Source organism: Cervus elaphus, chromosome 11 (genome assembly GCF_910594005.1).
Source record: "Cervus elaphus chromosome 11, mCerEla1.1, whole genome shotgun sequence".
NCBI classification, from domain to species: Eukaryota; Metazoa; Chordata; class Mammalia; order Artiodactyla; family Cervidae; genus Cervus; species Cervus elaphus.
This window is the reverse complement of record NC_057825.1, coordinates 244,865-258,820: the sequence shown is the minus strand read 5'-3', so window position 1 is coordinate 258,820 and position 13,956 is coordinate 244,865. Positions and strand designations below refer to the sequence as shown.

Here is a 13,956-nt window from a genome sequence, read left to right as displayed (position 1 = left end):
TAGTGGAGGTAGGGCTGCAGTCTTTTTTTTCTTTCTGTGGTGTTAGTAGAGTGGTTTTGGCTGTAAGTTTCCCACCTGGTTAGGCTGTACCTTTCTTGGTCCTGTTACTAGAGAGAGCTTTAAAAATCTTTCCTATTGGCACTTCTGGGTTGTTGGCTTCTCTAGAACCAAGGATATATGAAGCTTAAAAGAAAACCCAGAAAAGAAAACCTGTTGTATTGTTCTTCAGGTTCCAAGATCCCAGCAAGTCTGCCTTCTTCTCTCCACCTTTCAGAATCTTCTAGGTTTGCCTTATATATGATGTCCAGGGTTTTTAGTTGTGCTCAGAGGATGAATGAAAGAAGGTACTCCTATTCCATCTTTCTGAAAGCTGAAGTCTTTGAGTTAATTTTTACATATGGCGTGAGGTAAGAAAGGGTTGAGGTTCTTATTACCCACCACTGATGTCCATTTGTTCCCCTACCATTTGTTGAAAAGGCAGTCCTTTCAGTAGAATTACTTTGGTACTTTTGTCAAAAATCAGTTGACAGATGTTCTTTCATTTCAGGAAAAATTTCTGGGACTACAGTTTTAAAAGTTAGTTATATTACATTGTTTTATTTTTGTTTTTCAGACATTCTAGTTATTTAAATGTTGACTCTCCTTTGCTTGTCTTCTGTATGAATTTCTCTTTTACCCATCTTAAAACTCATTCCTTATTTCATATTTTTTCTCTTGGCTCATTTCACTCTGAAATTCCTTTTCCCTTGCTGTAATTTCAGTCATATGCATTTTCCCTTGGACTTATCTGTTATCTCCTCATAATTTCTGAGATGATTTTGTTTTTTCTCTGTAACTTTATTTCTTAGATGATTTTGTCTTCTTTTTCAGTTTCTCTCCTAAGTTTGCTTAGCTCTCATTTCATATCACCCAGTTGTCCACACGTTTTTATTTTGAGCTTTTGAATTTGATTTGTGGTGCTTTTTCTTATCAACAACTGTTTGTTTAATTATCTTTAGTTCATGTTGGAAAGTTTTTGTCTGCTTTGCAGTTTTTTTTTTTTTTTTTTTGTGGAGTATTTTTATTACCTGAAAGATTTTCATCCTCATTTTCTGTGTTCTTATGTAGAAACTTTGTATGGATGTTGGGTTCATTTTTCTGATAATGAGGAAGTATATTACAATTTCTTGGACCAAAAATTACATGTGATTTTGGGAAGAGTAGGGGAGAGGTTTAGGCAGCTTAGTTGGTTTCTAGTTCAAGAACACCTTCTTCTGTTAGTACCATGAGACCCGTTTTCTTTTTCAGTGGTATCTAGTGGAGGGTGTTTATCTATTCTAATTCTAGATCTTCTCTGGAGGACCCTGGATCTCCGACACTTGCTTCTTCTTTCCTTCCATCACTGAGCCACTGAACCCGCATCTCTCATTGTCATCTCAGGTTTGCCACCCACAGCGCTGTGTACTCTCAGGCCCTTCCTTTCAAGCTCCAGAAGCAACACCCTGACCTAGCGGGTCTCAAACCTGTTCTCAGTGTTTCCCTGCCTGGGCAGGGAAGGGGTGGTGTGGGGCTTTTTTCCTGTGGGTGAACCAGTTGATGTTTCTGTGTTCAGCATCACTAGGACCCACCTCACTCTCCCTTCTCCACACAGTCCCTGCCTGATTCTTCAGGTCAAAATTTGCTTTCCCACTGACATGTAAATTCAGGTTTGTAGTTTCCTTATTTCCTGTATGCTGGAGGCATGCACTGGGGATGATTTTATCACCTCTGCTTATCAACCATATGGGTTATGGAGCGTGTAGAGAGAAATTTAAATTTGAGTATGACTGTCTGCCAGTATCAACAGGAACCAGCCTCTTTTTAGTTTCTGCTGGATTTGTAGTTATGGCCACATTACATTTCTAATTTTCTTTTTTCATTTTCTTCTTTCTATCCTTCACTCCCTTCCTCCCTTCTTTCTTCACTCCTTCTCTCCTTCTCTTGATAAACTCTTTTTTTCCCCCTCAGTTCAGTTCAGTTCAGTTCATAGGCTACTAAAGTTTCAACTTTGGCGTTCTTACCTTTTTATTGTATCTTTTTCTGTGTCATTTTGTCCCTATTTATTATTTCTTCTTCTGCTTTCTTTGTCTTTATTGTAATCTCTTTCCCCACTTATTAGTTGAGTACTCAGCTGTGACACAAGCTTTCCTACTTTGCTAGGGTGTTTAAGGCTTTAACTATCACTCTAAGAATTACTTTAGTTGTATTTTACAAGTTATGAAACATCATATTTTTTACTTCTAAATCTTTTCCAAGTTTCATTATGATTTGATTCATTAGTTATTTATAAGTTCAGTTTTGAATTTACAAATAACAGAGATTTCTTTAAAATTTTTCTGTTGATTTCATTATTTTTTCTTGTATTTTATCACTCTTTGTATTTCAGGTCATCCATTTGGCTTTTTTTTGCCTTCTGCATGAAGAACTTTTTTTTCTAATATCTTTTACTAAGATCTCATGGCAGTGAAGGGCTTCCCAGATGCCACTAGTGGTAAAGAATCCGCCTGCCAATGTAAGAAATGCAGGTTCAATCCCTGGGTTGGGAAGATCCCCTGGAGTAGGAAATAGCAATTCTCTCCAATATTCTTGCCTGGAAAATCCCATGGGCAAAGGAGCCTAGCAGGTCACACTCCATGGGGCTGCAAAAAGTTGGACACAACTGAGCAACTGAGCCCTTGGATGGTGGTGGTTGTTGCTGTTCAGTTGCTCAGTCTTGTCCGACTTTTTGTGACCTCATGGACTGCAGCATGCCAGACTTCCTTGTCCTTCACTATCTCCTGGAGTTTGCTCAAACTTATGTCCATTGAGTCAATAATGTCATCCAACCATCTCATCTTCTGTTGCTCCCTTTTCTTCCTGCTCTCCGTCTTTCCCAGCATCAGGGTCTTTTCCAATGAATCGGCTGTTTGCATCAGGTGGCCAGAGTATTTTAGCTTTAGCCTCAGCATCAGTCCTTCCAGTGAATATTCAGGGTTGATTTCCTTTAAGATTGACTGGTTCAATCTCCTTGCAGTCCAAGGGACTCTCAGGCCTTCTCCAGCACCACAATTTGAAAGTATCAGTTCTTTGGCGCTCAGTCTTCTTTCACATCCATACCTGACTACTAGAAAAATCATAGCTTTGACTGTATGGACCTTTGTCAGCAAAGTGATGTCTTTGCTTTTTAATACACTGTCTAGATTTGCCATAACTTTCCTTCCAAGGAGTAAGTGTCTTTTAATTTCATGACTGCAGTCACTGTCCACAGTGATTTTGGAGCCTAAGAAAATAAAATCTGTTACTGCTTCTACTTTCCCCCTCTTCTATTTGCCATGAAGTGAAGGGACCAGAAGCCGTGATCTTAGTGTTTTGAATGTTTAGTTTTAAGCCAGCTTTTTCACTCTCCTCTTTTACCCTCATCAAGAGGCTCTTTAGTTCCTCTTTGCTTTCTGCCTTTAGAGTGGTATCATCTGCATATCTGAGATTATCAATAACTTCTCTGGGCAGTCTTGATTCCAGCTTGTGGTTCATCCAGCCCAGCATTTTGCATGATGTATTCAAACCAGTCAATCTTAAAGGAAATCCACCCTGAATATTCACTGGAAGGATTGATACTGAAGCTGAAGCTCCAATACTTTGGTTACCTGATGTGAAGTGCCTACTCATTGGAGAAGACCCTGATGCTTGGAAAGATTGAAGGCAGGAGGAGAAGGGGGCAACAGAGGATGAGATGGTTGGATGGCATCATTGACTCAATAGACATGAGTTTGAGCAAACTCTGGGAGATAGTGAAGGACACGGAAGCCCAGTGTGCTGCAGTCCATGGGGTCCCAGAGGGCCAGATATGGCTGAGCAACTAAACAATAATGAACTCTACATATAAGCTAAATAAACAGGGTGATAATATATAGCCTCGTCATACTCCTTTCCCACTATTTCTCTCAGTTTGCCTGAAACATCTTTTCGAATTGTTTGTAAAAGTAGTTTCAATTTGTATGAAATTCTGGTTGGTTAGTTATTTCCTCTCAGCCTTTTGAGACTGTTCCACTGTCTCCTGCTTCCTGCTGTTTTCTGTTGAGAAGTTAATCATTAGTACAAGTTGTTCCTCTGTGTTCCTCTGTCTTCTTTCTTTGGCTGCTTACATAAAAACCTTTTTATTATGGAAAATTAAAACACTGAAAGTAGAGACACAAGTATAATGAAGCCCCATTTGCTGTCACGAACCCTCAAAGTAATAATCCACGTTTTTGCCAGTTGTGTTTCACTTGTGTATCTCCTTTTTTTTCTTTTAATCACCTTAGGTTTAACTGTGTCTGTAAGCATCTCTAATAATTAAGGATTTAACAATCACAATAGCTTTATTACACCTACAAAGTTGATAATAATTTTTTCAGTTCAGTCGTGTCTGACTCTTTGTGACCCCATGGACTGCAGCACGCCAGGCTTCCCTGTCCGTCATCAACTCCCAGAGCTTGCTCAAACTCATGTCCATCAAGTCAGTGATGCCATCCAACCATCTCATCCTCTGTCGTCTCCTTCTCTTCCTGCCTTCGATCTTTCCCAGCATCAGAGTATTTTCCATTGAGTCAGTTCTTTGTATCAGGTGACCAAAGTATTGGAACTTCAGCTTCGGCATCAGTCCTTCCAATGAATATTCAAGACTGATTACCTTTAGGATTGACTGGTTTGATCTCCTTGCAGTCCAAGGGACTCTCAAGAGTCTTCTCCAACACCACAGTTCAAAAGCATCAGTTCTTCAGTGCTCAGCTTTCTTTATGGTCCAACTCTGACATCCATACATGACTACTGGAAAAACCATAGCTTTGACTAGCTTTGACCTTTCTCAACAAAGTAATGTCTCTGCTTTTTAATATGCTATCTAGGCTGGTCATAGTTTTTCTCCCAAAGAGCAAGCATCTTTCAATTTCATGGCTGCAGTCACCATCTGCAGTGATTTTGGAGCCCGAGAAAATAGTCTATCACTGTTTCCATTGTTTTCCCATCTGTTTGCCATGAAGGGATGGGACTGGATGTCATATCTTAGTCTTTTGAATGTTGAGTTTCAAGTCAGCTTTTTCAGTCTCCTCTTTCACTTGCATCAAGAGGCTCTTCAATTCCTCCTTGCTTTCTGCCGTAAGGGTGTCATCTGCATATCTGAGGTTATTGATATTTCTCCTGGCAATCTTCATCCCAGTTTGTGCTTCATCCAGCCTGGCATTTCACATGATGTACTCTGCACATAAGTTAAATAAACAGGGTGACAATATATAGCTTTGACATACTCCTTTGCCAATTTAGAACCAGTCTGTTGTTCCATGTTCTATTCTAAGTGATGCTTCTTGACCTGCATACAGATTTCTTGAGTTCACATTTTACCAGTTATCTGAAAAATAGCTTTTTACAGCTGGTATGTTTGAATCAGGATCCAAACAAGATTTGCTCATTTGACCTAGCTTAATCTGTCTATGTCTGTTTTACTCTGTGATTATTTTATGCATGCCATTTATTTGTTGAAATACTGTAGAATTTATCCTGTTAAACATTCTGGATTTGGTTGATTGCCTCATGGTGTCCCGTAGCACATTTCTCTATCCTTAGGATTCCTGTTATCTGGTAATTAGATCTAAAACAGGCCTTCTGAACCTTGGCACTATTGAAATTTTGTTGGTGGTTGGCTGTCTTTTGTGTTTTAAGCTGTTCAGCTGCATCCCTGACCTTTCCCTTCTAGATGCCAGTAGCATACTGTAGTTATGACAACCAAAACAAACAAACAAACAAACAAACAAACAGTCTGTAGACATTGCCAGGTATTCCTTAGGAGGTGAAATTACCCTTGTCTGTGAACCACAGATCTTGATTCTAATCAGAGTAAAAAAACTCTAGGGAAGCTTCATAGGTGGTTATGTGCTTCCTCTCACATTCCGTCAGGAGTCACATAGCATCTACTGTTTTCCTTTGGGCAGCATTAAGATTGATCAGTGGATTTTGCCTGATCCATCCAGGGTAAGGTTCTCCACCAGTTTTTCCCCTAGTGAGCTGGTAGGCATTGATGATTGTCACCCAAATTTGTGATTTTATTTGGTATTGTACAGTTATGAATTATAATTCCATCATGCTTTCTGAATTATTCCAACTTTTTCTATTCCAACTATTCCAACTTTTTCTGTAAAAGAACTTTCTTCATCAACACTAATAAAAACAAGAATAATCTGAATGCAAAATGATAGCAAAGTTGAATCTGTTTGCATTTGTTCCCACTATCAAGCCTTCAGCCTCGCCTCTGCCTTGAGACCCTTTGCTCCCAGTAGAGACCAGCCTTGCCTTACACCAGTACAGCAGAGACCAGCAGGGAGTTGTGGGGACTGACTGGGGGACTCACTTTTCTCTCCATCTCTCCCCTCTGGGATTTTGCCCCTTATTCTTGGATATTCCATCATCCTCACCTCCAGTCTTTCACTCCTCCTCCCAGTAGGGGTGCTGCTTTCTACTTCTACAAATGAGAAAGTGGCCCCCAGGCACAGGTGTCTCCCAAGGATTATAGCTTCTTGGTTCTTTAAGCAGTTACACATTTTTGTTCTGCTTTTATAATTGTCTGTAGTAGGAGGTTGAGTTCTTTGTAAGCCTCTCTGTCACAGGCCATGGAAATGCTGGGCCAATTTTATAGACTTCTATTGCTTGTTCATTTTTTAAAGACTCATTTTTTTATTTCTTTGCATATTTATATTTAGTTCTTTAGTTCTTTTACAGTCCTCATCTAAAGGTACTTATATCTGAAGTCCCTTGGGGATTATACATCTATTACTAGTTTCTGCTGTCTTTCACCTACCTCACTTCTTTTTGTGTTTGTTGATATGAGTTCATATATAATTGACCATAATGCACCCTTTCTGAGTCGGGCTTTATGAGATAACTAAACCCTATAGAAAAAGAATAGCTTGGCTGCTTTTTCAGTTCTCCCGAGGATGGTACATAACTCTAGGACAGAAATTCTTTCTACATGGTGGACGCCTTGGGACATTAGGCTTACGGTCTCTTCAAGTTGGCAACAGCTATCTTGGTTGGTGGGGATTCTGTGGCCAGACGGGGGATGTTGTTGCCAGAGACGACTCACCTGTCCTTTCCCAGAAGCCCAGGGCACTGCTGTCTGGACTCCCTTCAGGGCCCTGGAGGGAGCAGTTTATTGTGGTGCCTCACTTTCCCTGCCTTACCCAGCCTTGGTCGGTCTTGTCCCCACAGGGTGATTCTTCAGCTCAGCCTCAGGTTCTTAATCTGGATGCTGGAGACGCTAACACGCGTCAGTAAGTGCTGTCGTGAGGGATGAAGCACCTGGGCCAGCCCGCACATGGTTGTTTTCAGTGAACATCCCGTTCCTTTCTTTATCCACGCCTCCAATGACCCTTATCTGGTCATCTGGCTTGATTGTCTTCTGTTTCAATGAATTTTTTGTTACTGTCAGGTCTCTTTTTTAAATAAACTGTTTCCAACAATGAATCTCCTTGGTTGGTTGTAGCTCTTGTTTTGATCCTCTCCTTGTCTTCCTGGTCTGTTTTGATTTATTGATGAGTTATGTTGTTGTTATAGTAAATTTATTTCAGGAGAAGTATTTCCATCCAGGCTCTGACATCTTTGTTTCATTTCTTTTAAGCAGAAAAAAACAACTTCGTTAAGTGTGTATTGGTTCCTTTCCCCCAGTTTACTTGTCCTTCAGTTTGCTTACTTGTTATTCTGGAAGAGTCTGAAAAGCTGTGGTTTTAAATTTATAAATGTTTTCTTAATTTAAAAGTTATACATGCCCCTCACAGAAGAAAATATTTTAATGTTAAAAGTATAGTGGAGAGAATTAAAATTGTTACTGGAAAGCCTTTCAGAGACCACAACAGTTCCTGTTATTTTGGTGGTGTTTCTCTCCCTGTATATGTTATTTTTCATAGTTGAGTCTATCTGGTATATACAAGTGTTAGCCTGTCTTTTTTTTTTTTTTTTACCTTATCATAAGCTTTTGTCATTTAAACTATTTGTATGGGCTTTTTAATATTCATAGTATGATGCTTCCTGTAGACGTTGCACACTTAGTTGATCTCCTGTGGTTATATGTTTCATAGTTTTTATTGTTGTAAAAGAACTTATTACAAACACCTTTGTGAATACAGATGTTTGTGTGCTTGATTTCCTTAGGAGATAATTTTGTACAAATGAAATCAATAAATAATTGTTTTAGGGCTTTAAATAAGTATTGCCCAGTTGCTTTCTTAGAAGATGATACTATATAATTTATGCCTTCAGCCAAGGAATTGAATGGTGCCGGGTGGTGGCAGCTGACAGTCCACAAAGCACTATCGCTGCTGTGGCTCTAGCTGGTTTCACATTCAGCCCAAGGTTGTTTTCTCTGGCTCATCCATTCGTTCTCTGTAGGACTTCAGAGTGGCCAGCAGTCGGGGAAGAAGACTGGAGGGAATCACCTTCATTTCTGCTTATATGCTTCTTCCAAGAAGTAAAAGTGAGGTGGATGGTGGGCATTGGCTCTGAGTCACTGCACTGTCTCCCTGGCACCCCTGGGGTCTCAGGCGCCGTTCCTTGAAAAATTGAAACGTGCCTTTAGGACAGTTAAAAACGAAGCACTGCTGGGAGAAACATACGCAGTCTGCTTGAAAAGCACGCGGCCGCAGCATTTTAACCCTGGGGTCTGGTTTATGGCTGCCAAGGGAGAGAGGGGTGCTGAGCGCAGAGGATGCCCTTCAGGGCCGGGGGGGCCGGGGGTGAGGCAGACGAGGGCAGTGCCACGTCCTCCCTGGGTCAGCGTCCTGTGCGGTCAGGCCTGACCAGCGGGCTCTGTGGCTGCAGGCCAGACGGGCTCCCTCCTTGCTGCCTGCTGGCCCCGTCTGAGCCGCCTGCAGGGCAGAGGCAGCTTTCATTGGGCAGCCCGGGATACCTTTTCTTGAGGTGTGAGCCATGAACTGGGATGGGAGAACCTACTGGCCCTGGTCTCTGGGGCTGACATTCTTAGAACATCTGGATTAATGGCCCCTAGGGAGGCAGAGGGCTTCCCAGGTGGCGCAGTGGTAAAGGATTCACCTGCTAATGCAGGAGACACAAGAGACTTGCGTTTAATCCCTGGATTGGAAAGGTCCCCTAGAATAGGAAATGGCAATCCGCTCCTGTATTCTTGCCTAGGAAATCCCATGGATAGAGGGGCCTGGCAGGTTACAGTCCATGGGTTTGCAAAGAGTTGGACACGACTGAACACTCTCACACACAGGGAGGCAGAGGTGTCCACAGCCAGGGACGCTCACCAGGCTTGGTGCTGCTCCCCAGAGACCCTGGTGGAGGGAGAGGTGAGGAAGGGTCTCTGGGTCTTTGCAGCAGACAGCCAGATCCTCAGAGCTGGTTCAGCCCAGCATCACCCACCTCAGCGGTGATCTGGCTGTGATCAGACAGGGCCTCATGTGAAGCTGTGTTCTTGGCCTCATGCCCTTCCCTGGATGGGTCCATGAGCCTGTGGGGCTGGAGCTTGGAGGGTATTTTCCAGGGGTGACCTGCATGGTGTGGGTTTATGAGTTGCACCCCTAACTTGGTGGCCTTTGTGCTTGTAGGTGGTAACGTGGATCTGGAAAGCCAAGCAGAAGGAAAGAAGGAGGTGGAAGCTGATGACGTGATGAGGAGCGGCCCCCGACCCATTGTCCCATACAGCTCCATGTTCTGCTTAAGCCCCACCAACCTGTGAGTATTGGCACGTGGCACGTGGCCAGCGGAACTTCAGGGTCTGAGGAAACTCAGGGTCTGAGGAAACTTCAGGGTCTGTGGTGGAAACTCAGCCACAAGATGAACTGGTAGTGTTGTTTTGAAGAAAAGAGGGGCTGGGACGGAAGAGAGCCTGTGATGGAGCGTCGTGGGGGTGGAAGGAAAGCATTTCAGTTTGGAGGGAGAAGTACCATCAGGGCACTCGGGGGCTTGGAAGAGCAAGTCCTGCGCTGTCTCCTAGTCCACGGCCTGTGATCCACGTGCACACGAGAGCAGGTGTGCTAGACATGACCCAGCCCGTTACGTGCATTAACATCTTGATAGATCATCACAACTTCCCACAGAGCACATCCTGCTGTTGCCTCACTTTGCCGATGAGGACATGGAGCCACAGGGAAGGCTGGTGTCCAGACATACAGCCCACCCGTCTCAGTGGCAGAGCTAGGGTTTAAACCCAGACAGGCATCCCAGGGCCTTGCTTTTAACCCCCGCTGCAGCCATAGGTCACCTCTGTGCACACGCACCCAGTTTCATGCTGCACTGACACCTTCCACCGGAGCCCACGGACATGCGTTGCAGTCTCTCACCTGTCTGTGCGGTGTTCTCCCCTATGTTTACGTCATGCAGTCCTCACATGTCACTCATCCACATACCACTCCAGCTGCTTCATTAGCTCGACCAGTGTTCAGACAGTGTTCTAGGTGCTGGGAACCACAGTGATGAGCAGCAGCGGTGAGAGTCTGTCCTCTAAGCTACGGGCAAGTGGAGAGGCAGGCAGCAGACGGGGCACCAAGGTGGGGACATAAGGAACTACATGGTGGGAAGGGCCAGGAGGAAGCACAGAGCAGAGACTGGAGGTGTGCACGGTGGGGCTGCGGTGGTGAAGTGGGATTGGAGCCCACGGAAGGAGAGGGAAGCCCGCCAGGCAGGGGTGCAGGCAGATTACCTGCGGAACTCTCACCACGGGGGCGGAGCAGCAGCGTCTGAGGGACCACCACCTCGTCCCTTTCCTGTGTGTCCAGCCCCTCTGCCCTCGGTCATCTAGCAGTCTGTCCACCAGCTCTTGCTGCCCGCCCTCCCCTCCTGCCTCTGCTCAGCACGCCAGTGTGGGGAGTTCGCTTTTTAGGGGTTGGGCGTGAGATGGCAGTAGAGACAGGTATGGCCCCTGCCTCCAGCACTGACTGGTGTGTCCATCACGTGACTACAGCGTGGGTAGGTCGGGCAGGGAGGTCTGGTGTCTGGGAGCCTTCCTGGAGGGAGGGAGAGATCTTGGCTGAAACCTTAAGGGTGAGAGGCGGGGTGAAGAGGGAGGAGACAGTGTTCCTAGAGGGCGGAGAGAGCTTGCAATGGTCTCGACGTGAAAGACCTTGGGCCCCGAACAGCTGAAGGCAGTTGGGTGAAAAAGCACAGAGGCAGACGGGGCTGATGTGTGTTCTGTGGAGAAGCGGGTGACGTGAGAACCCAGAGGAGCTGGAGAGGCTGTGGGGGTGAGTCTCAGTCAGACTGCACTGGAGCCCTTAGGTGGGGAGAATGGAGATGAGACAGACAGACCGTTTGGAAGGTGGTTGTGGCAATTGGATGAGGGTGGTCAGAGTGGAGAGGTTTGGGAGTGAAGTGCTTGGAGAGAAATTTTAGAGGCAGAATCTGCAAGATTTGATGGCAAAATAGAGGTGGAAGGGGGTGGAGTTGTGAAGGATGACAACCAGGGTTTCTGCTTGATAACTGGAGGCCTGGCTGAGCCCCGGAGCCCGGGGAAGCTGGCGGGTGGCACGTGGCCAGCGGAACTTCAGGGTCTGAGGAAACTCAGGGTCTGAGGAAACTTCAGGGTCTGTGGTGGAAACTCAGCCACAAGATGAACTGGTAGTGTTGTTTTGAAGAAAAGAGGGGCTGGGACGGAAGAGAGCCTGTGATGGAGCGTCGTGGGGGTGGAAGGAAAGCATTTCAGTTTGGAGGGAGAAGTACCATCAGGGCACTCGGGGGCTTGGAAGAGCAGCTTGGGGAGTAGGGGGCTGGAGCTGGGCCATGGCGGTTGGGATGAGGAGCAGACAGGAAGGGACAGAGACATGGTGTCCCTGGGAACACGGTATTGGTGAGAGGAGAGGTGGCAGGGGCTGGCGGGCGGAGGGCGAGCCCGTGGAGGCAAGAGGGGCTCTGAGAGCATGTCTCTTGAGCGGGCAGAAGTGACGTCTGTTTGGTGTGCTTGTCACCCAGGCTTGGCTTCACTGTCCCCCTGAGAGGCCTTGCTGGTCTCTTGGTCACTGTCTCCTGCTGTGTCGTAGCATTTGTCAACATCTGAGCATCTCCTGTTGATTTCTGTTTGCACTGTTTACTGGTGTCTTGGTTGCCACTGTGTCCCAGTCCAGGATGTACCTGAACAGACCAGAATAGTCCTCAGTGGTGCTGACTAGCGAGTGGAGGCAGACAGGTGACTGAAGGGCAGGTGTGCACACGCATCTCTGGGAGCTCAGTCGAGGGCGCCCCAGCACTGGCGTTCGAGAAGGGCTGCTCGGGGACTGTTGGTGCTCGGCTTCTACCCCACCCACAGCAGAGCTGGAAGCCTGTCCAGGGCATGGTAGCTCCACAGCACGTAGACAGGCAGGCCTGGCTGGGCCCCAGTGGAACTTAATGTAGCAAAAGGTCCAGACCAACTTGGCCTGCGAGTGATGGTGGCTGGCCCTGCCTGGGGTTTCTGCAGCCTTCCACCACTCCCATTCACTCCCAGGAATTGAGTCCCCATCAGTCAGCTGGCTGCTGTCACCTGAACAGAGGGACATTTAGCAGAACTCAGCCCTTTCTAAGGGGAGGGGCCAGGCAAGCCCTCCATAAGCCTTTGTTGACCCGTGCTTTGCCTTCCAGGCTCCGCCGCTTCTGCCACTACATTGTGACCATGCGGTACTTCGAGATGGTCATTCTCGTGGTCATTGCCCTGAGTAGCATTGCCCTGGCCGCTGAGGATCCTGTGCAGACAGACTCGCCCAGGAACAACGTGAGTGTTGCTGTTGGGCTGTGGAGGGGCTGGTGCTGTCAGGGCCCTGTCTGCCCATCAGAGTGTGGGTCTGAAGGTCTGGGGACATGTCCAGGATGCAGTGAAGACCATTACTGCAGGGGCCCCTCCCATGGGATGCTGGCCAAGCCTCCCCTCACTTCCCCATGACCCTTGCCCACTGGCCCCAGGCCGATGGGTTATCTGTTCAGGCTCCTGGAAGAAGACATGGAGTTGCTGAACTGGCCCCGGCTCAAGCTTCCTGCCTTGCCCTTGAAAAAAGCCCCTTTTTGGTTCCAGGTGCTGAAGTACATGGACTACATCTTCACAGGAGTCTTCACCTTTGAGATGGTGATAAAGGTGAGACGTGTGGTTGCCTTGGTGACTGCAGGGCTTTGCTCATCCCCCCTCATGATTGAGATGAAGGCATAGGGCAGATGTGTCCTGGGCATGCACACGTGTGTGGGTGACGAGCTCACCTGCAGAGGTTGTGTTTTGTGGAGACATGAGGTCACATTTGCTAAGGGTTCCCCATAGTGTTATATCAGCCTCAGGAGAGCTCATGAGCACTGGGCCTAGTCTCCACTACCTGCTGACAGAGACCCTTCTCTCTGGGGCGGACAGGCTTCCCCTCCTGTGTGGTAACGAGCCCAGGTCATGCGGGGTTGTCTCAGCAGAGAGGGAGGCCAGGACCTCAGCTGGAGGAAGGAGAGTGAGGACAGGCGGTGGCCTCAAGGCTCAAAGATTGCAGCAGGTGGGCGGAGAGGACCCCCTGGTGCTTGACTGCAGAGGAAGCACGACCATGCTGTGTGGCCCTGGTCCTTCTCTCGGTGTTGCCGAGGGCCTGTGTGCGTCCCCACAGGTGCAGCTCGAGGAGGGAGGGGGTGCTTGCATGGTGGCTCAGGGTGGCTTCTGTGTATGCTCACTTCACTTCTCTTGTGAATTCCTGGGGGAGGTGTTACTGCATTTTGCAAACAAGGACACTGAGGCCCAGAAACAGTAAGATGCCTCCGGAAGTCACCGCTGCAGAGGGGCAGCTCTGCAGCACCTCCTGCCAGCGGGGCTGACTCTCTGAGGGTCTGCAGGTGGTAAGCTCCGGGCAGGTGTGCCTGCAGCCCAGGGAGGAGACTCATTCATGCTCCAGAGGAACTGGAGGCCCGGCAGGCTCTCAGCCAGTCTTGGCCATGCAGAGTCACTGAGGTCAAGGGCATGGAGATCCAAATGCCTGTTGAGGCTTT

General features: G+C 46.9%; 1 protein-coding gene across 9 annotated transcripts in view; it reads left to right on the top strand.

Moving 5' to 3' along the window:
• Positions 1-13,956, top strand: part of CACNA1B (calcium voltage-gated channel subunit alpha1 B) — a 205,670-nt gene that overhangs the window by 137,839 nt on the left and 53,875 nt on the right. For all 9 annotated transcript variants that reach the window (XM_043917715.1, XM_043917716.1, XM_043917713.1 and 6 more), the window contains 3 exons: positions 9,588-9,714; positions 12,592-12,721; positions 13,019-13,078. In XM_043917715.1, coding sequence (XP_043773650.1) covers positions 9,588-9,714; positions 12,592-12,721; positions 13,019-13,078 — 317 coding nt within the window. The remainder of the gene's footprint in view (positions 1-9,587; positions 9,715-12,591; positions 12,722-13,018; positions 13,079-13,956) is intronic.